The 26,793-nt window shown below is 42.2% G+C and overlaps 1 protein-coding gene across 1 annotated transcript; it reads right to left on the bottom strand.

The window, feature by feature from the left end:
• Nucleotides 1-2,188: 2,188 nt before the first annotated feature.
• Nucleotides 2,189-24,151, bottom strand: TVP23C (trans-golgi network vesicle protein 23 homolog C). The gene is made up of 7 exons (XM_036925817.2): nt 23,930-24,151; nt 19,323-19,405; nt 17,994-18,138; nt 13,233-13,322; nt 11,973-12,104; nt 5,479-5,607; nt 2,189-3,370 (listed from the first exon to the last, which is right to left on the bottom strand). Exons 1-7 carry the CDS (start codon nt 23,939-23,941, stop codon nt 3,344-3,346), a joined length of 618 nt encoding a protein of 205 aa, XP_036781712.1. The 5' UTR covers nt 23,942-24,151; the 3' UTR covers nt 2,189-3,343.
• Nucleotides 24,152-26,793: the final 2,642 nt, after the last annotated feature.

Here is a 26,793-nt window from a genome sequence, read left to right as displayed (position 1 = left end):
TCAAGTCTCCCAGAGACTCGGTCTGACAGAGGCTCCAGCATCCTGGGCACCACTGGTTACCACAGAACAAAGGGGAAGGAGACTACAGAACCTCACCTCAGTTTCCCCTTCCTCATCGAGAAACGACACTAGTCACTTTCACTCACATTTCAGGGCCATAAATATCACATGGCCTCAATTAATTACAGGGGCTGGGAAATACAGGAGAACAAATAGAGTATCTGGTGAGTATTACCATCTCCATTACATGTGACCATCGGTAAATTATTTTACTTATCGCAGTCTTAGTTACGCATCTGTAACAGGAGGCTATTAGCGGCCCTTCCTCTCACTCAAGGCTCTGGGAAGAATCGAATGAGATAACAGATGTGTAAGAACTTTGATGAGCTCTAAGAGTCACACAAATTTAAAAGCATCACAGCACCCATACCACAGTGGAGTCACTATGCCACACCTCCACACACACACACCCTGCCTATTTATTTTAGAGGTGGTGGAATCAAGAGTAAGATGTTGCTTTCATTTTCACTGCTGCATTCAGCCAATCCACTTATACTCAAGGCTGACCCAGGAAAGATAAATGGGAAAACAACACTTACTCCCCTCAATCTCTTCCAAGTAATTTTTCGGTCTTGAAATGATTAAAGTAGGTGTGGCAGGTTTGACTTTCCAGAGACGGCTGTAGTAGTCTCCCCCATCCCTTATACTCCTGTAATGTCACCTTAACAGCCTTCTCACCAAGCTTGGGTCTGTATACTCTTCCCTTGAATTCGGGGGACCTTGGCAGCTGTTCCAACCAACTGACAGAGTATGGCAGAGGTGACATGTGAATTCATGTCCTTCTGTTGCTCCCTAGAGAAGCCCACACTTAGGACGCAGCCTGCCACATTGTGAAGAAGCCCAAATGTGCCTGCACAGAAAAACTTCACAAACAGGTCACAGATGTAAGTGTTCCAACAGCCACCAAGTTGAGGTCCCAGCTGACAGCCAGCATCACTTCTCAGGCTTCCCGCCCCGAGCTGGCAAGGCAGAGCCTGGCCTTCTGATCTTCTCAGCTGGACCCAGATACTGTGTAGCAGACAGAAGCTGTCCCCTCCAGGCTCCATCCAAATTCCTGTCCCACAGCATGTGTAGGCATAATATGACAACCATTTTACACCACTCAGTTTTGGGGTGACTTTTTATGCTGCAGCTGAATTCGTTAGCACCTGTAATATTAGCTTAATCACACAGAGAAAGGGGCAAATATGTGTTTACTGAACCATTACATCTTGAATACTACACTAATGGAAACAATTATGGGGGATGCCAAAATACATTGTATTGATAAGAATTCAGTTAGGCTGTAGCAACAGAAAAGCCAAAACGATAATAACCCTAAACAAGACCGAAGTTTGTTTCTCACTTAAAAATTCACATAGGCAGTTCAGGGCTACTAGCCCCATCGGAGGGAACTCAGACAATCTCTATACCTTATTTCTCTATTACTCATAAAACAAGGTTTCCAGCCCATAGTCCAAGACAGACATTCAAGCTCAGTCTGTCTACATTTCAGCTAGCAGGCAGCTAGCAGGAATGTAAAGAGGGGAAGGGATGGGTTTGCCCCTCCTTGTAAGAATACTTCCTGGAAGTGTATCTATTAGCCAGAACTGAGTCCCGTGGCCACACCAAGATGCTACAAGAAACCTGGGAAAAGCTGTCTTTGTTGTCATGTCCCAGCTAGTAAGTGGGAAACTCGTAGAAGAGAAAAATGGGGGAAGAAAAGTGGTAGCTTCTGCCACATGAATATTCCAGAACTCAATTCATATCTGGTTTTAGGATTGCAGGTTCAAATAACATGATTACCTCTAGAACTATACCAGTGTGTCAGGTCAGGCTGTCAACTCTAAAGATTTGGATCAGGCTTTCAGGTTAAATAAAAACATCTTTATGCAGTAACAACTCTCCTGACCAGATGAGTATAAGTAAAATGGCAAACAAGCACTTAATAAATGAATGATTCCTAAGAAAGGAAAAGACACTTCAAAACCAGTATTTCCTCTAAAACAGCAATACATTCTGATGTGTCTTCCTGTAATCTGTGTTTCCCTGGGCACTCAGTAAAAGAAGTTCCATTTCGTTATCTGTAAATACGTATCACACATAACTGGTTTGTCATGAGGATGAAATGAGATTACACATGTCAAAGTGCTTTGTAAACAGTAGTGTTTTATACAAATATAAAGTTAGGCACCTTCAAGCTATCACTCCAATGAAGTCACCTATTCATTCAAACTGAACATCTTTTCAAAATTTTTAACAATGTATAAATACATTCACAAAATAATCTATTGATTAAAAGACTTCAACAAAGTTTATAATATCTACAAGAGAACTTACAGTTGCCTACAACAGTTTGTAGATTACATATATTGCTTTGTCTTAAGAAATACCATTAATACAAATGCTTGATTTACAGTATCCCCCTTACAGCAAGAGAAAGAAATTGATTCATAAAATAAAATGTCTTTGAGGCATTTATTATGCCAAGTATTTAAATGATTATTCTCACTATGACATAAGAAAAATACTTTTTTAGTGGCAAAAGATAGATTTCATTAGGCCAAGGACCACTGAAGGGCTTCCAAGGAGATCCAAGTAAAATCTGGCCATGTCTGAAAAATAAATAGAGCAGCAGCAATCTCTAAGTATCCCTTAAACATAAAGTAAGAAAATTCCATTTACATCCATTGGGCCTCAAGTATATGACTTGTTACAAATAAAAATAAACAAAATTTTAGAAACTTGTTAATGTCACTGGCCCAAATTTGGTTTTTCCTACCTGTGAATGCCTAGGATAAGTTTCATCATGAAGTATATCTTTTAAGTTGCAAAATTAACAATAATTTCTAACTTAAACATAAGCCAAAGTGCTCATTCTTAACCACAGAAGCAAAACTTTATGAAAATAATCTACAAAAATAAATGTAAACACATAAGAGTTTTGAGACAGACTAAGAATATCCTTTCACGTTCTATGGATCAAAACACAAAGGTTTCCATTACATATGCACATGAACACCCTTTCATTAATTTGGGATATACGGACATGACATCACTATGTGCAAATACGTTTAAAACATAAACAAATTTTGACAATGTTTCTAGCAACACAATACTTTCAAGCCCCAAGTGTTAAAAGAAAAAAAAATTAATGTGAAAACTACCTTTCCTTAAAGTAAACTTTAAAATGGATAAACAAACCAAGCACTCCTCTTTGTGACATGTACTGGGCTCTAAAAGGTTCAGTCAAGTCTTCAGCAGTCCCCCAATTTAACAGATCATGTAAGCTTTTGCTTGCTCTTCAGGAAGTCTGATCATCTCCAGTGTTCTGCGAGAGAAAGAACTCCTTAGTACTGAAATCTATTTTCATAACCTACCCAACTTCAAAGCACTAGAAAAACACTTATTTGTAGTATTTATTGTAATGTATGTAAGCAGAGCCAGTTACTACATTACCTTACATTCAATGTTAAAAATTAACAATGTATATAACATTCCTCACCCAACCTACTGCACTAAACAAAGGTGCAGCATCCCTCATACAAAGACCTAGTCAGTTTTCCCAAGAGATGAGATCAACAATTTACTTATGAATATTACTTACCCACTGAAAACCCTGATTTAAATATTTTATTAGGTAACTCTTGTAAATCCTGTATTTTCTTTAAAAAAAAAAATCTGAGTACTTTAAAAATCTTGCAAGATATAGTCTTACTATGTTTCTACTTGTTCTTACTACAAACCCTAAAATCACACAATATACATTCTTCAAAACTGTTCATTTAGAGCCACCAGAACTATTGGAAAGCAACTGAACTTAAGGTAATTTCTTTTAAATAAGTTGTTTAAAATAAGTTTAAAAATAAAATATGAATGGTAGTTTACCCCTCTGGTTTTACAAGTTTTGGGACACTGACAATACATTTATGAAATGTCCTGCTGTGATACAATGAATCATAAGAAATACGTATTTGGTCATTGATATAACCAAATTTCCCAGGTATACTTGGTCTTCATCCACAGTTCCTGAAAACACTTCAGAGCCTTAAAGGTGAAATGGGTGTCTTGCCATGTTAATGAGACTTTTGGACCCCACCCAAGGGCAGGGGCTGGAGGCTGAATTAGCCAATGGCCAATAATTTAGTCAGTCATGACTATGCAATGAAGCCCTCACAAAACCCAAGAGAAGAGGTCGCGGGCACTCTCTGCTTTGCTCTGCCTGCTCTACTCGGTTGGATCCTGCTTCTTGGTCAGAGAGCTTCTATGCTTGGGGAACAGAACGCCTCCATGTACAGAGCCAGGCCCTAAACTCATCGAGAATAGAAGCTCCTTTATTTGGGACCTTGCCCTCTGCATCTCTTCATCTGGCTGTTAACTTGTATCCTTTATCAAACTGGTTGTGAGGTAAAGTTGCAGTATTTCCAGAGTCTCTCACCTGGCCTTAGTCCATTTAAACATCAATAGGTATTTCTTCCCATGGCCTTGGAGACGAGGGGTGGAGAGAGGCTGTTCTCTCCTCCCCTCTGTTGCATAATTGGTCTGACACCTGTCTGTTTCTGGGGATCTGCCAGCAGAGTTTCTCCCAGAAGGGGAGGGTGGAGAGGCGAGCGTGCACACCAGGATAGGAGAGACCAAGAGGTGGCCATATGGGAAGAACGGAGCTGGGCCTCATTGTGAGCAATAAACAGGTTTCTCCAATCTAGCCTTTCTTTAGACTGACTTTGGTCAAACTGGTTTATTCCTCCCACTCCAGGAACACTGTTTCCACCCCCAGTGTTACACTGGTAAATGTTAAGTGTTTTCCTGAGCTCTGTGAGCCGCTCTAGCAAATTCATTGAACCTAAGGGGGAGGTCGTGGGAACCTCCAATTGGTAGCTGGTAGGTCAGAAGCACAGGTAACTAACTGCCTGGGGCTTGCAACCCGCACCTGGAGGGTGGGTAGAGGGGAGGGCAGTCTTGTAGGATCGAACCCATAACCTGGGAAATCCAGTGCTGTCTCTGGGCAAAGAGCATCAGAATTGAGTTGAGTTCCTGCATACCCTGCTGGTGTTCGAGAATTGCTTGGTGTTATTATGTGTGGGAAGACCTCCTCCCACATACTTAGACACACTGGAATCGGGTCCGGGAAGCCGAATGGAGTTACACTACTATTACTGCTGTGTATTATATTGTTATTGATATATATATATATATATGTATGCATGTATGTAGGAAAAGACTACCCCATTGCATTTGGTATCAGATGAGTGGGAATAACAAAGTACTATAAATCTCCAAAGAGTAATTAAAATAACTTTATCTTCATCATCTCATATTTAATTATGTGCCTTAAAAGGTTTTTAAAGTATGTCATGAAAATTAAACCACAAGAATTAGAAATCATTGCATTAGTCACTAACCACATCAAAATTACCCCCACATCAAGAAAAGACTTACCTGTCTTAAAAACTGCTTCCCAAGGTAAGATGTAGCCATGCTAGTTAAATTCTTTCTGCTGCCCACTTTGCACCTGATGTAACCATACAGGTTGGCACCTTGGAGGACTACACCCATGATAACCACTGCCTGGGGAAGGGAAAAAAATATCAGTGTTACTGGCGAAAAGTGACTGACCTTGCTCTGTGCCATAAATGAGACAAGGCAGACTGTCATGGGAAAGCAATGGAAAAGGAGGCTCTGTAAAGCAGGCCTGTGCCACTGAGGCTCCTTAACTTGCCAGAATAGACCAACCCAGTGCTGCACATGACATGCCATCATCCACCCAACACATCTTATGAAACACATGTGCTAAATGCCAGGCTCACACCAGCCCTGGGGGTGCAGTGGAGTATTTCCTTCTCTATTTAGTATTTTCCATGGATCTGTGAAAGGCACTCAGAAGAGACTCAAATGTTAATTATTCCTTTAAGAATTTTCAAAAGACAAAAGAATTTCAACTACAGAAGAATGGTGCAGGGACCAGGGATCAAATTCAATTAACTGAGAGCTTACAGAGGTGAATCTGCTGTATGCTAATTTTGGTGTTACAGCTGGCAAACCAGTACCAGGCAGCAGTCCACAGGTGTGGACCTCCTGTGAGGGCACTGGGGGGAAACGCACTGGGCAGAGTTGTTTCTTCCTTGTGGCCACATGACAGACCCTAGAGGTCAGTTCACTAAGATCATTAAGGATTGAGAAAAAGAAACTCAAGCCTACTCTTTAAATATTATGGAAGAAAAGTTAATTAGGACAATGTGAGGAGGTCCCATAGTTAAATATCCTATAATGGCTTGGCAACATTTTTCTGTAAAGGGCCAGATAATTAATATTTGAAGCTTTGCAAATACTCAATTCTGCCATTCTAGCCCAAAAACAGCCAGACAATATGTAAACAAATAGGCAAGGCTGTGTTCCAACAAAAATCTATAAAAACAGGTGCTGGGCCAGATTTGGAAACACTGCTAGAGAAAGACTGGGCTGACATTCCCAGATGGCTGCTAGGGATCCTGGGCCTCACAAATAATGTAAGCAGGAGGGTAGAACCAGGACGGAGCCTATGCCCAGGCAGAAAACAAGAGCTCCACCACATACGACAAGGCAAAACCCAGGCAGGGCGGCCAAGGCAGCCAGAGGCCAGCATCCAAACTAGCTCACAGCAGAGTCTAGAGGCCTCACACAACGTGAGAGGGCAGTCAAGGAGAACTCACCCACACGAACCAGTAAAAAGAGGAGGTCTGGATGGAGCTGCCACTGTAAACCAAAGCAAGATGGAGGGGGTCAGAGGGAAAGGCATTCATGCAAAATGAAACCAAAAAAGAAAAGAAGGGAGTCTACAAAGATGGGTGGAGAATCTACTCTGAAAGAGAGAGCCCACCAAAATGAAAGCATTTCCGGGATACTTCACCCAGTGGAAGATGAAGATAAAGAATTCAAAGAGTGTGAAGAAAAGAAAAGACAACAGGAGATGAAAACGGATGCAGCAGAGCTAAACACGTGCAGAGAAGCCTCTGCTGCCCACCAACCTGAAGAACATCCCGTTGCTTCTCTGGCCCTCTTCACCCCGTTCCTATGGGTCACTATGCTTCCGAGACCTCCTGCTGGCTTCAGCTCTGCCCCACTAGGACACAAGCTGTGTCAGAGCAATTAGGCTGCCTGTCTGGCCCCATCTATATCTTCAGTGCCTAGAACAGCTCTGCTATATGGAAGACACTTGCTGAGTAAATAGGTAGAAAAAGTAGAAAGGAAAAAGAGAAGAGATTTTCAAAGCAATTAAAGATGGTAGATGAGAAGAGAGTAACAATTATTCAACACAGAAGTAACTGGTATCTAAGACAGAGAAGCCAAAAAATAGAACATAAATAAATTTAAAGACTTAACAGGAGACAATTTTCCTAACTCAAAGCAAAACCTATGCCTGTCTATTAGAGGGAAATGGATTTTCCAGAAAAATCAACATGGAAAGCTAATAAACACAAAGACATTCTGGTTATGGTGTTTTAGAACTTCGAAAAAAATTTTTTTTTAATTTCTTCATCCAGGAAAAAAATGATCCACTCACTGACATGGAGGTTAAGTAAACCTGGCCTCATATTTCTCTGCTCTATTCAGTGTAAGAAAACAATGAAGCAGTGTGTTTAAGAGCTAAGAGAAAGCTGTAAGCCAAGAATATGAACCCAGCCAAGTCGTAATTCAAGAATAAAGTCAATAGGCTCCTATTCTCAAACATGACAGAGCCAAAGGAAAATAATACCATCGAGGTTCTGGAAAGAACTACCCAACAATGAAACCTAGCCAGCCAGCAGATAAAAGGAGAAGCTGCAATAAAAGGACTGAATCAGTGTGTTTAAAAATAGATCAAAGACTCAACAGCTAGTAAGAAATATCTTTTCAAAAGGTAATTGTTTCAAACCCTGACAACAAAAATGATACTGGAACAAACAAAACTCAGGCTACAGAAAACGGAGAAACAGAGGAGGGAATAAGAAAGTACTTCATTCCCTTTCTAAACAGAACCTGTGAGTCAATAACAAGTTTCAGTACTTGACTCATATAACTAAAATAAGATTAACCACAAAAATCCAAAGGTGGAAGTGGGGAGAAGTGGAAGATGGCATGAGTGGTAACTTCAGGAGCCTTCATAGCAGGAAAACAACAGATATTAAATATATTTCCTAATTCATCAAAGAGAATATGATACAAACATATAAAGTAACAGAAATAACTATTAGAAAAACTGGACAAAAACCCTCCCAAATCCCCAAAAGCAAAGTATTTATGTATGTGCATACACGAAGGAAAAGAGAACCTATACAGCAAAATGGAATGAGGAAATAGGAAAAAAACATAATGAAGGCCAAAACGCACCTGCTATCAACAAATGTTAAGTGAGATAAACTGAGCTATTAAAGAACAAGACTCACACTTTGACTCAAATGACAGACATTTTCCAAAGTTGGTAACAACTGTATCTCCTATTCCACATGTTCTCCTACAACCTTCTTAGACCCCCTGTAGAGTTTACATCCCATTCCCTTGAATGTGGATAGGTGGCAAAAGCGATGCTATGACTTCTGAGACCAGGTTGTTGTCATAAGCTGAACTGTGTCCTTCCCAGAATGTGTTTAAGTCCCCAGTGCCTCCGAATGTAACTGTATTTGGAGATGGGGTCTTTAAAGAGGTAATTAAGGTAATGAGGTCACGAGGGTGCACCCTGATCCATTACAACTGGTATCCTTATAAGAGGAGATCAAGACATGGACAACACATAGAGGCAAGGCCATGCGAAGACACAGGAAAAAGACGAGCATCCACAAGCCCAGGAGCCTACACTGCCAACACACTGATCTGGGACTTCAAGCCTCCAGAACTGTGAGAAAATCAAGTTCTGTTATTTAAGTCCCCCAGTCCACAGTACTTTGTGTGGTAGACGTAACAGACTCATACAGTTGTAAAAGGCAATTCAGCTTCCAAGTGAAATTCTCCTAGATATGAGCAAGCTGTCTAACTGTCAGGAGGCCACCATGCTGTGAGGAAGCCCACATTAGCCACGTGCAGGGCCCAGGTGGAGTCCATAGGACCTCATGAAGGGGAGATGCCTTTCCAGTCCCCAGCTACTCCAGTCACTGCCTGCCTGAAACTACATAAGATTCCAAGTACCTCAACATAATAAAGACCCTTTATGACAAACCCATAGCCAACATCATACTTAATAGTGAAAAGCTAAAAACTTTTCCTCTAAGATTAGGAACAAGACAAGGATGCCTACTCTCCCATCTTTTATTCAACATAGTACTGGTGGTCTTCACCACAGCAATCAGACAACATAAAGGAATAAAAGGCATCCAGATTGGTAAGGAACAAGTTACTGTCACTGTTTGCAGATGACATGATAGTGTACATAAAAAAAACTAAAGAATCCAGCCCAAAACTACTAGGACTAATAACTGAATTTAACAAAGTTACAGGATACAAAGTTAATAAACAGAAATCTGTTGCATTCCTATATACTAACAAACTAGCAGAAAGAGAAATCAGGAAAACAATTCCATTCACAACTGCATCAAAAAGAATAAAATACCTAGGAATAAACCTACCCAAGATAAAAGACCTATACCCTGAAAACTACAAGACACTCATGAGAGAAATTAAAGAAGACACCAATAAATGGAAATGTAACCCATGCTCTCGGATAGGATGAATATTATCAAAATGGCCATCTTGCCTAAAGCAATCTACAGATTCAATGCAATACCCATCAAAATACCAACGGCATTCTTCAACAAACTAGAACAAATAGTTCTAAAATTCATACGGAACTACGAAAGACCCCAAATATCCAAAGCAATCCTGAGAAGGAAGAGTAAAGCTGGGGCAATTAGGCTCCCCAACATCAAGCTCTACTACAAAGCCACAGTAATCAAGATATTTTGATACTGGCATAAGAACTGACTGGCACTGGAACAGAACCAAGAGCCCAGATATAAACCCACACATATTTGGCCAATTAATATGCAATAAAGGAGTTATAGATGTACAATGGGAAAGTGACAGCCTCTTTAACAACTAGTGTTAGCAAAACTAGACAGCTACATCTTAGAGAATGAAACTGGATTATTGTCTAACCCCATACACAAAAGTAAACTTGAAATGGATCAAAGACCTGAATGTAAGTCATGAAACGATAAAACTCTTAGAAGAAAACATAGGCAAAAATCTCTTGAATATAAACATGAGCAACTTTTTCCTGAACACATCACCTTGGGGAAGGGAAACAAAAGCAAAAATGAACAAATGGGATTACATCAAACTAAAAAGCTTCTGTACAGCAAGGACACTATCAGCAGAACAAAAAGGCATCCTACAGTATGGGAGAATATATTTGTAAACAACATATCCGATAAGGGGTTAACATCCAAAATACATAAAGAGCTCACAGGCCTCAACACCCAAAAAGCAAATAACCTGATTAAAAAATGGGTGGAGGATCTTAACAGACACTTCTCCAAAGAAATTCAGATGGCCAACAGGCACATGAAAAGATGCTCCACATCACTGATTACCAGGGAAATGCAAATTAAAGTCACAATGAGATATCACCTTACACCAGTTAGGATGGCCAACATCCAAAAAATTAGGAACAACAAATGCTGACGAAGATGTGGAGAAAGAGAAAACCTCCTACACTGTTGGTGGGAATGTAAATTAGTTCAACCATTGTGGAAAGCAGTATGGAGGTTCCTCAAAAAACTGAAAATAGAAATACCGTTTGACCCAGGAATTCCACTTCTAGGAATTTACCCAAAGAAAACAAAACCCCAGAGACAAAAAGACATATGTACCCCTATATTTATCACAGCACTATTTACAATAGCCAAGATGTGGAAGCAACCTAAGTGTCCATCAATAGATGAATGGATAAAGAAGATGTGATACATCTACACATGGAATATTATTCAGCCATAAGAAGAAAACAAATCCTACCATTTACAACAACATGGATGCAGCTAGAGGATATGCTCAGTGAAATAAGCCAGGTGGAGAAAGACAAGTACCAAACAATTTCACTCATTTGTAGAATATAAAAACAAAGCAAAACTGAAGAGAACAAAATAGCAGTGAACTTGGAGACATTGAGAAGGGACCAGCAGTTACCAAAGGGAAGAGGATGGGGAGGGTAGGTGAGGAGGAAGGGAGAAGGGGATTAAGGGGCATGTGATCAGCACATGTAATGTAGAGGGGTGATGGGGAAGGCAGTACAGCACAGAGAAGACAAGCAGCAATTCACTCTACAGCCTCTTACTATGCTGATGGACAGTAACTGCAATAGGGTCGGTGGGAGGGACTTGATAATATGGGTGAATGTTGCGGCCACAATGTTGCTCATATGAAACCTTCATAAGATTGTATATCAATGATACCTTAATTTAAAAAAAAAAGATCCCAAGTCCCAACTTCCCAGACAAGCCCTTTCAAGTCCCTGAACAGAGAACTGTGAGGGAATAAAATGACCATTTTTTTATGCAACTACGTTTTGGGAAGATTCATGATGTACGCAACAACCAACCAGAACAGACTCCCAACAAATTTTTCGGGAAAAAATTTCAGTCCCAAACTAAGCTAATATGTTAGTTTGGAGTTCATGGAACAACTCCATCCAACAAGACAATGTGATAAACATGGCAATCTCTGTACAAGGCGAGGTAAATTAAAATTCTGTGAGGGGCTTGGAGACCTGGTCAAATGGGGTCTTTAAGAGGATTCTGCTCTCCGTTCTTAGGGAAAAGCAGAGCTGGGGAGAGGACTTCGGAGACACAACAAAGCTGCCTGTACAAAATGGGCCCCTTGTGTGAACATAGGCAGTAGGTCCCCAGTGTGAACACAGGTGGTTATTTATTCTGATCACCCACCGGGCACCCTAACAACTTCCTCACCAGCTCCACACTGATACTCACCAACCACTTCACTCTGAAGGAGAAGAGTGCACTGAAGGCAAACACTACCCACAGCACAGGGCAGGCAATCAGTCCTAACCAAAAGATTCTTGATTCAGCCTCTGAAACACTTTTACTCTCTTGGGAGGTTGCCTTCAAAAGAACATGAACTTAATCACCAATACTGTGATATTTATCAGTAAAAATACAACATTTTTAATGAAAACACCTTAACATCAAATTAAAATAAATTAATACAAACAACCCAAGTCCCGAGTTAGAACCCCAAAAAGAACAGTGAGTAGATCTAACACTATTTAACTCAAAAGAGTCTTGCAGATGACCCAAAACAGTAAGGGCTGTCTCCAACAGGCTTCTATTTAATCCATATTACACGCCCACTGTATCTTTGTAAGGAAGCTTTGGATCCTACCTTACTAGGTGAGGACCCAGGGAATTAAGGCTATGGTCATCCTGGAGACTAAAAGGTCAAGTCAGGGTCCAGAGCCAGAAATGGAATCAAGGGATGCTGGACAATGACTACAATGTCTTAGTTAATACCCAGGAATTTTAAAGGATGGTAAGCTGTTTCCAAGGTAGATTTGGTAACATAAAGGACTATGGGCTCACTGAGCACAATGCTGCTCTCTGAGAAGTACTTCCAGGCAGAAGGCAAACAATTTAACTGGCACTGTCTCCAAAACTTTAGTCGTCTGACTCACAAAACGATTTCCACAGGGAAACTGAATGTTCACTGTACGTAAGCAGGCTAACGCAAAATGGAACAGGGTCCCCCTAGGGCTCCTGAAGGAACAGGCTGCTCTGATCAATCGGGGTTTCTGTCCAGTCACAATCCTCTTCGTTCTTTTTCCTGACACAAATGGAAGAGGACACTGGAAGCAAGGACAGAACAAGCTGTTGGAAAGCAGTTTTCTGCTGGACATGGAGACATCCCAGGAGACACATGGCGAGGTAATGCAAAGCTGCGAGTCCTCACAGAGACAGCCTTTATCGGCAGCCCCGACGGGCAGCTTCACACGCTGAATAACTCTGACCCCAAGCCCTCTCTCAGAGGGTTCTTTCCTGCCCACACCTTGCTTCCTCTCTGAACTAGACAGAAAATGCAGTGAGTTTCAGAAGGCCATCTGGCTCAGTGCTGACATGCTGAGTGATCTGGGGACATACAGGGATGTACTTTTATTCTCCAGTACTTCACCCTTAATTATTCAAATGTAATCTACACATAATTTATTGAATGATACTGTTTAGAGGGCAGGTTACCTTTCTGGCTTCAAACACCCAATGGCTTTTTCCATCTTCATCAATATGATTCCACCAGCGCAGGCCGACCATTAGCCTACCTGTGACATTCTGGAAAAGGTTAATATACACACGCACACTTTAAAAGCACTGTTTAAACACCCACCATAAGGTCATAGCTGAGGGTAACAGTCCACAAACAAAACATCTTCAGCTTCACCTCCATAATATCCAGTTAACAAAGCCCACTACACACCAGGGCTGCAGAAAAGATCGAATGGCCACAGCAGGACTAGGAGGGAGGAGGTGACAGGGGACGCAGACCCACACACTTTCCCCTTTTCCCTCATGAACTCTCGTCCTTTCTCCAATCCCCTGATGTGTTCTGAAGCCCCTTTCTCTTTAGCTACCGGGAACTACTTTTTCCTATGTCTCCTGAGTCAAGTGCACTAGCGTGCTTCTTTCTGCTCTCTGCTATGGAAAGATACAATGAGAAATCAGCAGTCTGGAACCCAGAAGAGGACCCTCACCAGAAGCTGGCCATGCTGGTGCACTGATCTTGGACTTCCAGCCTCCAGAACTAGAGAAATAAACTCCTGTTGTTTCCAAGCCACCCAGTCTAGGATATTGATACAGCAGACTGGCTGAGGCAATGGTTATAGGCACCAGTCTTCATTTAGTACTTCAGATGCACCAAGCTCTTTTCCTCTTGCTAATATATTACTAACAGTTTGCCTAATGTTTGCTTACTCAACAAATATTTACTGAGTACCTACTGGCAACAAAATGTGCTGGTAACAAAATGGTCACTAACAGATACCATCCCTGTCCTCATCAACTTCAAGAATTGTGGGAAAGAGAGGCAGTCAACCAATGTACAAATGTGCCGTTACCAACTGCGGTGCTGTGAGGGAGAGGTGGGGTGGGGGGCACCTTAGGAGTCTAACAGGGAAATGTGATCTAGTCTGGAAGTGAGGATGTCTCCCTAAGGAATCAACATCTGGGGTGAAATTCAAAGGATACAGAGGAAATCAGTAATGCAGGGGATTTAAAATTTAGTGGTGTCCATTAATAGACTTGGTGGTTCTGTAAACTTGGATGGGGAAAAATACTACATCTTTATTTTCACTAACTTCTGGCTGAAGTTTAGTTTACCTTTAAGTTATGAGTATAGACAATAAATGACATCACTATCAACAGTCCCTGGGACTCTGTCACAATAAAAACCACAGGTATTTTTCATGTTGTACTACGTGTTGCAAATATCACAAAATACCATTTATGTTCACTGCTTTCAAAGTAGGTAGAACTGCCACTAGATCTTGCTTTTTAATGCATTAACAAAGAAGCACATACTATTGAATCAGAAATGTCTGTTTAATGTGCTTTCATTGTATTTCAAAGTAAGTGACTTCCTCTGTAATCTTATATATTTCCTTTTATGTATTTAAAAGCATTATGCATAGCTTAAGACTGTGAAAGGAGTCCATGGCACAAAAAAGATTAGAAGTCCCTGTGCTAAGGTGATGTGGGAGTGAGAAGAGCACTCCATGTACAAAACAGGCACAGAGCCCTAAGGAAGAAAGTAAAATCTATGGACTTATGGGAGTTTGTGATTAACTGGATAAGGGGTAGGAAGAAGGCGATTCATACATTTCCAGTTTGCTCAAGTTAAAAAGTAGTGATTCCAGGCTCTGCAGAGGGGAACATTGATGAAAGAGAAGCATCTGGGGCTGGAAGATGCCAAGAGTTATTACACAGGTTGAATCCGACATGCCTTCAAGACAGCCAAAATGTCAGGAAGACGGACAGATGGACAGTCTGGGGCTGCGAGAACAAACCTGGATGGGAGATAGAGACCTAGGAGTCAACGGCTTATGGAAAGCAACTGAGACCAGCAGCTTAGGGAAGGAATACAGAAGGGGAAGGAAGGGAGGGGCTTTGCAGACCAACACTCAAAGCGCAGAGGTGCTCACACTGAAAGGTGAAGTGAAAGAGAAACACTGGCCAGGAAGACAGGGCTGTTTTATCGCCGTCTTCAAATAATAGCTCTTAGAATATTTTCAAACTCCTCCATTTTCTCATTTCCAACTCTTCACTTTCTGCTTTTCTCTTATTTGTTTTCCTAATTTCTCTCAGACTTATTGTTTTTGAGCTTCTGTATCTCTGTCCAATAAAAGCCTTCAGTCTATTGCTTTTCCCTAAATTCAGCTTAGACACATTCCAAAAGTTTCAATGTAAATGATCTGACCGTTATCATTAAGATATAAATAATTTATATTTACAGTTTCTGTTTCCCTTTTAAGCCCAGATATTTATATTAAGCAGCTTGACTTCTCTTTTTTATTCCAATTTTGACAACCATTTTTTAAATCAATTTCCAGTTTTGTCACATTGGACTAGAAAATGTGGTGCTTTGGCCAATTCACTTGGATATTCTTCACAGTGGCATCTCATTAACTGGTGTAAATGCTCTGCAAGAACTGAAGAAGGCATTATCTCTGTACGTACAAAGTTCCAAATGCTGTTAAGGTGAACCTGTTAATTCATTTGGATCCTTCAGAACTTCATAATCTTTTGTCACTTTATCAAGGACAGTGGTTTGTCAGACTCCCAACATTAATGAATGATGTTTCTTTCATCTTCTCCTCATGCTTCTTGTAACTTTTCACTATGGATAGTTTAATGTAATGTCATTCTGTGAATGATGCTCACTGTGACTCATAAAATGACCTTTTTTATTCCACTGAATGCTGTCTTACCTTTGTTTGTTTGGTCTGGTAGTAACATTAATGCCAGGGTTCTTTTTGTTTGAATTGGCCTGATGTTATCTTTGCCTTCTTTACCTTTTTCTAAAATCGTGATTTTAGTTAGCTCTTTTTGGTTGGACTTTTGATTTCTAACCCAATCCTAGAATTCTTATCTTTAAAAAGAGAGCCAATCAAATTACATTTACTGTTATAACTAACTGCTTCCACTGCCATCACCTTGCACTACACCCTGTGATTCTTAAGCCTCCATGACACTGACTAGGTTTCCTTCTCTTGCTCTATGAATTATGTTGGAGTTGCTCCTACTTTCTCCAGTGTTGGGGAAGATACACAATTTGTTTTAAATTTTACTAAGTTACCATTTAAATTTTTAAACTTTTACTTAACTTTTTTTACTCTATTTGTCAGAGTAAGAAATAAAACTAACGTCATATATAAACTATAACATTTAAATTGTTTTTCAATAATTTTATCTTATTTTTTAATTATCTCTTCTCTTGACAACTGCATTGAAATTTATAATAATTATGACACATCTCTGTTCTAACTAGGTTCAGAACCCTTTCCCAAGTCTATTTAATAATTTTCCCATTCTTGACTTATTTTCCTTCATATCTCAGTTGTTTGGATATCTATAAATAATTTTGCCACAAATAAAAGGGTGACATATTTTAAGCCCTTGTTTAAAAAAAAAGCTTATCAGAAGATGTACCTTTGGCCACATTTTTTTAAATTCCTAAACCTAGAAGGATTTAGTTATTTAATTATGAGAGTTTGAAAATTACCAGTTTGAAAATGACTGAAAGCTGTGTTATACTTGGCTAGAGAGAAATTAAAATGCACAAAAAAAAGAAACAGTCCTCAAAACAAAATTATGATCAGGATACATTTAGAGCATAAAGCATCAGAAGAAATTCAAAGAAACAGAAGCCAACGAACACTGTACAAGGACAAAGCATACAGAAAACAGACCTCTGTTATGTTCATCCTCAGCTTTTTGTGGCCTATAGAATGCCACCAAGCCGAACACTTCTCTCTAAAAGAATCAAAAGACCTAAAACTGGCTGGGTTCTTGGGCATGCATAGATTTGTAACATCTTACTGGTCTTTGAATCAGTATACATGTCTGAAAAATCCCAGAATTAGCTTTTGCTCTTTTTCTCCCCTTTCATTTACTTCCATTATAATAAGAAAATTTCCAAATGCACAGAAAAGTCAAGTTTTACAGTGACCACCCACATAACCTCGAGCTTACACTTAGTATCTGACTGGAGTTACTTTATCACATGTCCTCTCTCTGGGTACTCATTTCTTCATCCCTCCATCTCTCTACCCATCACTGCCTTTGGGTCTGAAACCATTTCTGACTCCTCTCTACACCCTTTGACAGGGTTTCTCAACCTCCTCACTACAGACATTTGGGGCCAGACAATTCTTTGTTGAGGGTGCATCTGAAGATGTTTAGCTGCATCCCTGGCCTCTGCCCACTAGATGGCAGCAGCACACTTTCCCCTCTCTCAGCTGTGAAAACCAAAAATGTCTTCATTGACAAGTGGGCCCTGTGGGGTAAAACTCGTCCTAGCTGAGAAACACCGGCCCTAAAGCACACACAGGAGCCTTTGCAAATGGAGGGTACTCTTAAGTATTGGTGGACAAACTATCATAGGTCTTATCAAGAATCACACACAGCATGCCGGAAGTGACCCTGAAGTAAAAGCAGTGGCATGAATTAAGCAAACTGTACAGGATCTGTGGCCTTCGCCCTGTGTTATTTGTTTGTCTGTCTATTTAATTTTAAAGCTGATGTACGTAGACACAAGGCACAGCCAAGTCAGTCAGTAATAACCTACAGATGATATGATATACCTGGCACTTTAACTTCAGACAGATGAGGCCTGAAGTAACAAAAAGACAAATTAACACCAATTAAATGCTGTCTTTTTTTTTACTATTTATACATCATTCAATCTCATATTTAATACAATTTTAGAATAAAAACAATCAAACCTACCTTGACTGCCCAAAAGTCACATGACAACAACAAGATAATTGTCACCATACAGGCAATAAAGCTGCTGCTGAACAATTCACAGAGAAGATAGACTACAATTGCACTGACTCGAAAGAATAAATGGAAAAATGATGCCACTGGGTGTCTGAAAACCAAAACATAATAAAAGAAATGCAATTACATTTTACTACAGGTATTGCAGATGTGGATGAAAAATGTTTCAGCCGCAGCATAACCATGCAGTTTTCTCAAAATAAAAGAGATGACTTGAAGAAGCAAACTGCCTACCTCTGCTTTTTCTTAAGTCCCATTATTTGACTAGGCCCTGTTGTTACAGAAAATGCACTATGAAAACATGACTTTAACACCTCATTGAACATAAACTTTCACAAGATACATACCAAGATATTTTACCCCACTTGGAGGAATAAGGAAACAATACTCATAGGATTGAATCCTACTGTCACATGACTGAAAACTGTCACATGCCGAAAGAATTCCTAGGTCCGGAGAAATCACTTCCGGCATTAAAACAAAGTAATCATCAAATAGGGTTTGTTGGGTTTTTTTTAAACAACTTTATTGAGATATAACCAAAATACCATACAATTCACTTATTTAAAATGTATAATTCAATGGGTTTTTGGTGTATTCACAGAACAGTGCAACAGTCATCACCACAATCAATTTTAGGACCCTTTCATTACCCAAAAGGAAACCCTCTACCCATTGGCAGTCACTGCCCATTTACCCCACCCCACCCCTCACCAGCCCTAGGCAACCACTAATGTACTTGTAATCTCTAGGATTTGCCTATTCTGGACAAACGCATAAATGAAATCTTGTAATATGTGGTCTTCGTGACCAGCATCTCTCCCTTAGCATAATGTTTTCAACATTCAGGTAGAATTTGGTTAAGTGAATTTGTTTAAAACTAAATTTGGAAGAGAAAAATGTTTGGTTTGATATTTTCATGTTAGTTTACACAAAATATGGAATTCTGAAATTTGTACAATAAATCGAAATGTATTTACAGAAACTATCTAAAGAAATGGTATATTCTTGGTAAACAGTAGCTGAAATTAAAAACACCATTGTTCACATAATCGGATTTGCAGACCTGATGAATCAAATTCCACTTGCCAGTTAGTCCCAAAGAAAATCTGCAATGTCACCTTTGTCTCAGACTAAAGCTCAAACTAGTGACATACAATATTCACAAGTACATTTCCACCACTCTGCCTTGAATCGCATTGGTGGCACCCAGCTACAGACCGAACAGCACTGGAAACAAACACAAATCTCTTATACTTTATTTTATCCTCATACCTGATCTTGGATTTTTTGGGTCTGTTAGTTGTCTCCTCTTCCGCATCAAACAGTGAAACATCTTCTGTGTCATCATTACTGTCCTATAGAAAAATACCCATGAAGCAAAACGAAAGTCAGTTATCTGCATGCCTACTTCATACAAGGCGGCACACTAATTGGGATGGAAGACAAATTCAGTCAGGCACAACCCTCTGGGATTCACCACCTAGGGAAAGGGCACGCACAGTTCTCTCAACCCCCATCAAGTCATCTGGCCAGGCTGCTGAGGCCTGTGAGAAAACCACTGCATGCAGGCGATGGGCCTGCAGCCTCCATGTCTGGTCCCCACTGCTCTCACAAGTCACAGGGAGAGCTGGCCCGGAATGACACCACACAGGACACCATGCTTTTGGCTCCTTCAAAAAATCATCTGCCTGCATCCTTGTTCCCAAGCCCTTCTCCTGACTTTTTTCTCCAATGCTGAACCTAGTGTGCCTAGAATCCCTTCTTTTCCTGCCTTCTCAAGGGCCTTATTCCATCAACTTTCCCTTTTTTATTTACACTTTTTTGGATCTTCAAGTCTTTCTATTCTAAACTTCTTCAGGTGTAATTTGTTGCTGAGAAAAAAATTTTTTAAACCCTGATTCAGAACCTCCCCTTCTAGCTGCCACTTTCCATCCCCAGCATTCCTTCCTTTAACAACCTCAAGCTTAGATCACACCTCAACCCACTGTAATTCGCCCACAGCCTCAAGCACAGCAAACCTGCTCTTCCTTTCTAGTGCCAGCCACTCTCCACTCACTGCCTTCATCTCTAGCCTCACCCCTGCTCTCCTCCAGCCCCTCACTGCCCACAGAAGAACCTTCCTAACATAGAAATCAGAGCAGGCAACTCACCACCTCCTATCTGTCTGCAGTGCCCCTACCTGTACAAGATAAAATCTAATCTTTTCACATAGAGCAGATTCCACAGCAACACTGTTACTACATGTTCTCTGAAAACACCAGGGTCTCTCCCATCTTTCTGCCATTCACATTTGCTCTACCCAGAAGCTCTTCCCTTCTCCATCCCCTACACAGCTCACCACCAGACAAACACCAAATCACTTTTCAAACTTCAACTCAAATACTGAATCAGCTGAGAGAAACTCCCTGAAACCCACAGGCAGAGTTTCCCACGTACCCCCAGCACTAGGACACATCTCCACGTGAACCACTGTCTCAGGGTATTCTGGCTGCAAGGCCACTCCTACTTCTACCTAGACCCTAAGCAGCTGGAAGGCAAACCTGTGCACTGCATTGTAATAAACCCTAGTGGCTAGCAGAGCACCTGCCAGGCTGCACAGTTACTTGCTGAATGCGTGATGCTGAACGCGTGAGTGAATAAACAAAGGAGGCAATTACCTATGACACACACAGACTGTGACCAGTGCCAGGAGAAAAATATAAGTAATGGGAGCACCAGGAAGCAAGAGAATCATTTCTACTGCTGGCTCTGGAGCAGCTTCCTGGAGTTTATGTCCTGGGACTTGCCAGAGAAAGTAGGCCTCCTGCTCACTCTAGTCCCTTGACCAGATATATTTTCAAGGGTACAGAGTGGAATACACCAATTATGTACAGACAATGGCCAGGGAATCCCAGAGTAAGTGGAGCAAAAAGTGGAGTAGGAGCTCAAGCTAGAAAGGTAAGTGGATTCAGATCTATGGGACCAGTGGTGTAGGGATCTTGGCTACAGGCTATTATTACCGGGGTGCTTTAAAAAACAAAAAAAAACCTAATACATGGGTCCCATCTGAGGTTCAAATGCAATTGGCCTGGGGTGTGGTGTGGTCTGAGCATCTGGATTTTTTAAAGCTCCCCAGATGATGACAATGTGCAGCCCAGACTGAGATCCACTGTATGATGTTATGGAGTAGCTGAGGCCTTCCACTCGTGGCCCCAACAGACGAATCTCCATCCAGCAGCGAGGGCAACCCTTCACTTCGGATCCTATCATTCCCCAACTTAAAACCCAGAGGACCTGACAGAAAAACAGACTCCTTATCAGGACCTACCAGGATCTAGCTCCTGCCCCTCTAAGACCTTATCTCAGGCCACTCCCCTTTATTAACTGTGGTAACATAATGCTTCCTCTCACTCCAGCCAAGAACTTCCAGGCTCTAATCCTTGGGATGGGTGAATATGTAAATTTAATTGGCAAAAAGAACTTTGCAAATGTGATTAAGGATCCTGAGATGGAGAGTACTATCCTGGGTTACCCAGGTGGACCCAATGATTAATTACCACGGTCCTTGTAAGAGGAACACAGGAAGATCAGAGTCAGAGGGTGACTGAGACAAGGAAAGCAGAGGGTGGAGAGACTGGAGATGCTATGCTGCTGACTATGGAGACGGAGGAGGGACCACCAGCCAAGGACAGCAGGCGCCTCTAGAAGCTGGAAAAGGTGAAGACCAATCTTACATTCTCCCCTAGAATGTCCAGAAGGAACACAGCCCAGTCAACACCTTGATTTTTGCCAAATATCACTCATTCTGGACTTCTGACCACCAGAACTTTAATACATTTGTATTATGTCACTAGGTTTATGGTAATTTGCAACAGCAGCAAGAGGAAAGCTATGCAGCAACTAAGCCCCTGCCAGAATAGCCTTCTTGTTCCTTAAACATCCAAACTAGTTCCCCATTGGTTACTTTTACGTTTGTGCTTCATTCCATCTAGAACATTCTTTCCTCTCATCTGTTCTTTGAAAGATTGGCTTATTCTTATTTATTTAATACTGAATGCCTACTATGTGTCAGGCCTGACACCCAGAAAACAGAAAAAAGGCAAAGAGCCTGCACTCTTAGAGTTTTATTTAAGATGGGGAAAGCTATGGGCACAACAGATTTCAGAGTGGTTTTGGACCATTTAAGATCAAAATGCTAGGATTAAGAACTTTTTTAATTGAGGGGGGAACCATTAGTATATTCTGGGCATAGAACTAAGATTCTGATTTAGGTATTATATGAAACTTCTGCCTATTTTATTAAGAATATTGGAGGAAGGGGTAAAAAAGAAAGGCACAAAGCTGGGAGACTGGTTAGAAAGCTAACCCAATAACAGAGCCAAGAAGTAATGATTTGGTGTGGGGTGGAGGTGGTGAAAAGTAGCCAGATTCCAAACACATTTTAAGGCAAAACTGGCAGGACTGTGATGGGTTGAATGTGGCAGTAAGTGAAAAGGAGTCAAGGGCAATTTCCAAGCTTTTGTCCTGAGCAGATAAAAGGAGGAAGGTGCCAAAGGAAGATTCTGGGAACACCCACATTTAGAGATCAGAAAGCTGAGAAGGAATAAACAATGGGGGCTGAAAAGAAAGTGCTAAGGGTAGGAGCTGAACCCAGAGGAGTGTAGAATCCTGGAAATCAGGTGAATTGTTTCCAGAAGACCAAATCAGCTGTCAAATGCTGCTCACAAAATGAAAACCAAAAACTGGCCACTGTATTTCTAACAGATTATCAGTGACCTCAGTAAGTGCAGCGTTAGTATGGCAGGGGGAAGGGGAGACAGCAGACTAGAATGGGTAGGAGAGAGAATAGAATTGAAACAAGTATAGACAAATCTTTTAAGGAGCAAAGAATGGCAGATGAAAGGGATGTGGAATTTTTACTTTTTAAGAGAGGAAAAATTAAAGCATGTTTATATGTGAACAAGCTTCTAAAAGGAAAAAAAAATTTGACAATACAGAAGAGAGAAGAGAGTTTGTGGAGCACTGACTTCCAGGAGGCAAGAGGGGATGGAAAGCAGGGCACAAGTCAAGGGGATAGTCTGCAGAGGAGCACAAACAGCTCAGTTCCAAGGCAGAGGATACTGGAAATGGTGAGCAAAGGTGCAGATAGCAGGTGGAGCGAAAATTCTGATGGCTTCCGTTTTCTCAGTGAAACAAGAAGCAAAGTTACCAGCTGAGAGAGAACAAGGGAGGAAATGTTGACAGTCTGAGGACATCCCCGAGCACCCTCCAACTCACGCAGCAATTCAGGGCAAGAAACCCGTGTGTGTGGCTCACAGCCCTATCCCAAGGCCGAGTACAGTGAATAGGCCGGCCATAGCCAACCCTCAGTAAGGAAAAAACTGCCCGCGATACTCTAAAAGTGCACTATAAAATACAAGTTTTTGTTAAGTAGTAAGATTAAATTATTCTTACTAATCTTCAGTCGTACAGCTGCGGACGGTAATTAACTCCAAGGACAGAGATGTGATCATCCAGTGGACCAACCCTAACCACCCACGTTAGCTCGGAGATGGGAGCGCCCGGCCCGGGCGGCGTCTCCCACTACAGGGCCGCGGCGCATTCCGGGGGTCAGGCTGCCCCCTCTGCCCCTCGCCCGTGACCACCGCCGCTCCACTCGAGGGCGTTCCAGCAGCGCGGCACCGGGCGGCCACGCTCTCCGTGTTTGTTGAAACGCGCTTCTCCACACCCCGCTGTCCGTCCACCCGAGGCCTCGGGGCGCCCAGCCATGCTCCTCCGGCGACCCGCAGCCCTGCGCCCACCGCGCTCCTCCTCGGGCTCGGGCAGCGAGCGGGGATGCTCGACTCGCGCCTCTCAGCCCCCATCCCCGCCGCCCGCGCCCCGCGCCCACAGCCCCTCACCTGCTGCAACATGGCGGCCCAGCGCCAGCCCCACTTCCGGGAGCCACGTCCGCGCGACAGTGGCCGGGCAGGGACTGGCACAGATGCGGTCGGGTCACTGCAAGCCAGGAGGAGCCAAACTACAAGCCTCAGCCCGTCCCCACTTCCGCCTGAAGAAGTCTCGCGGGAGGAGCAACTGAGGGTCCAGGACGGGGGCGGGCGCGGGGGCGTCAGGGCACGGGGTGAGATGGGTGAGCGGGGCTCTGGCGGGGAGGGCCGAGAAGCGCCGGGGGCCGTGGCCGGGGCGGGGCTGTAGGGGGCGGGGCGGACCGAGAAGCGCCGTAGCGGCGGGGGCGGGGCAGCAGGAAAAGCTGGAGGGAGAATATGCTGGGAGGAGGGCCTGCTTGGGTCCGCAGTCGGCCTTAAAGTGACCTTTTCCTGGTTTGTCGCATGTAGATGTTGCTACTTAAGAAGTGTCCTTCCCGCCATCATCGTTGTCCTGAAGGCAGGCGCTTGCGGCCGGGGAAGGGCTTTAATATTCTATAGTTGTGTTTTGTTTGAATGTTGACCACGGTGGACATTCCTGTACAGTATTATATGTGTACCTTAAGCTATAGAAGCAACTGAAAAAAATGTGCTCCTGCGAAGGGGTAAAAAGTTATTAAGAACAAGGCAGGAGGACTCCAGAGTAAATGGAGGCTTTTATTATAGGAGGAAAATAGGTGCCACGAAACGATAAAGAATAGAGGTTGAGAGCTTGGACGCCCCTGGTTTGAACCCAGGCTCCCGCACTTAGTAATTATCTCACTAACCTCCAGGTCTGTCTTTCCTCAGTTGTGAAGTGGGTGATGATAATCTGAACAGGATAACTGCCTAGTAAAGAAATGTTATTCTTATTTCAGTTCTAAATTTAGCAGCTAGTGGTGTCTGATTTTCCCCAAGAAGGATCTGAAAATTCAGGGACTTTGCCTCGTCTTTGGACCTGTAATTATAACAAGATCCAGGCTGCCCAGCCTAGGTCAAACTGCTGTTGGTGCATGAAATAATGTGTATTGGCACATTTCCTTATTTGAAGGGACTCTTGCCTTTAAAAATCACAATTTTTCTATTCACCAGTGCTACTTTAAACCTAATATCCTAATAATGAAAAAAAAAAATTCTCGGAGAAAGTGTGGCAAACAATTGCATTCCTGCATTTGAAGGTGAAAAGCTGAGGCTGTGAACAGGTAACCTGTGCACTTAGCCTGCCCATGCCATGTTTTTGGTGGCCCATCCAGTATGTGGGTTGTGGGGTTTTGTGAGGCCAGTGGGTTTTTGTTTGTATCCTATTTGAATTCATCACCATCTGTAGGAAATCTTAATTCAGTCTATCTCCCATATGGGGAAACCCAGGTCTTCCCCACTGTGTTTCTCTCCTGTGAGTCTCCTTTACTACTCACATAAAGCAGTTCACCTCTGGTCACCAAATGTGTGGTTTTCCCCACACCACACAATTCTCTGCAACACTAGCTGGGTGTCCTACAATTTAACTCAATCTGACACTCTCTACAGGAGATAGAGTCAGATCCCAGAGCTTAGAGGCTCAGTCCCACAAGACATACACACACACACACACACACACACACGCACGCACACTGGTCATGTTATCACCTGCACTTCTAACCAGGTATATGTAAGAGGTTCCAAAGATGCCCCCTCCATGGGTTCAATTAATTTGTTAGAGTAGCTCACAGAATTCAGGGAGACACTTTCTTATATATGATTGAAGGATATGATAAAGGACACATATGAACAGCTAGATGAACAGATACACTGGGCAAGATCTGCGAGGGTCCTGAAGGCAGGAGCTCTCTCCCCCTGAAGCTGGGGTGTACCATCCGACCAGTACATGGATGAGTTCATGGGCTGGAAGCTCTCTGAACCCCATACTATTGGGATTTTATGGAGGCTTCCTCACAGAGGCATGATGAACATTAAATAAATCCATGTCCAGCCCCTCTCCTCTCTCTGGAGAATGGGCAGTAGAGCTGGCAGGGAGGGGGGCAGGCAGGGGTGCAAGTGGCTGAAAATTCTAAGCTTCTACATGGCTTGGTCTTTCCGGTGACCAGCCCCCATTCAGGAGCCACCCAAGAGCCCACCCTGAGTCACCTCATTAGAACAAAACAGCAATAGACTCATAGACACTGAGAACTGACTGGAGGTCACTATGGGGGAGAGGTTGGGTGGGTGGGTAGGTGAAGTAGGTGAAGGGGAAAAAGAGGCACAAAATCCCAATCTCACAATATAAATTAGTCACAGAGATGATGGTACAGCACAGAGAAGATAGTCAATAGTTCTGTAACATCTTTCTGTGTTGACAGATGGTAACTACACTAGTTGGGGTGAGCATTTAATAATGTAGATAACTGTCAAATCTCTATGTTGTATACTTGGAACCAATATAATATAATATTGTATATTAACTATACTTCAATAAAAAAATAATTTTAAAAAAGATGCTCCTAGTGCTCTTACCACTTAGGAATTTACAAGAGTTTTAGGAGCCCTGTTGTCAGGGACAGGGTCAAAGACAAATTTTAGAATAACAGATGCTCCTAGTGCTCTTCTTACATCAGAAATTACAAGGGTTTCAGGAGCTCTGTGCCAGGAAACAGGGGCAGAGACCAATGGATATTTTCTGTCATCCACACCATCCTGTGACCATGCTGAGCCATTTAGCAAGAGCCATCCCTTTGGAGAGCTTGACCTTGAGCTCTCCAAAGGGCCATCATTGCACTCTATTCTAAATTACCTACCTGGCCCCTGGCACCACCCTCAGAAGGTTTAAGTAGAAGCCTTAATACATTGGATATTAGTGGCCCCCTTTGTAGAAAGGATGAATATGC

Source organism: Manis pentadactyla, chromosome 4 (assembly GCF_030020395.1).
Source record: "Manis pentadactyla isolate mManPen7 chromosome 4, mManPen7.hap1, whole genome shotgun sequence".
Lineage (NCBI taxonomy): Eukaryota > Metazoa > Chordata > Mammalia > Pholidota > Manidae > Manis > Manis pentadactyla.
Note: the sequence above shows the minus strand (reverse complement) of the source record. Positions and strands in the feature narration are given on the sequence as shown.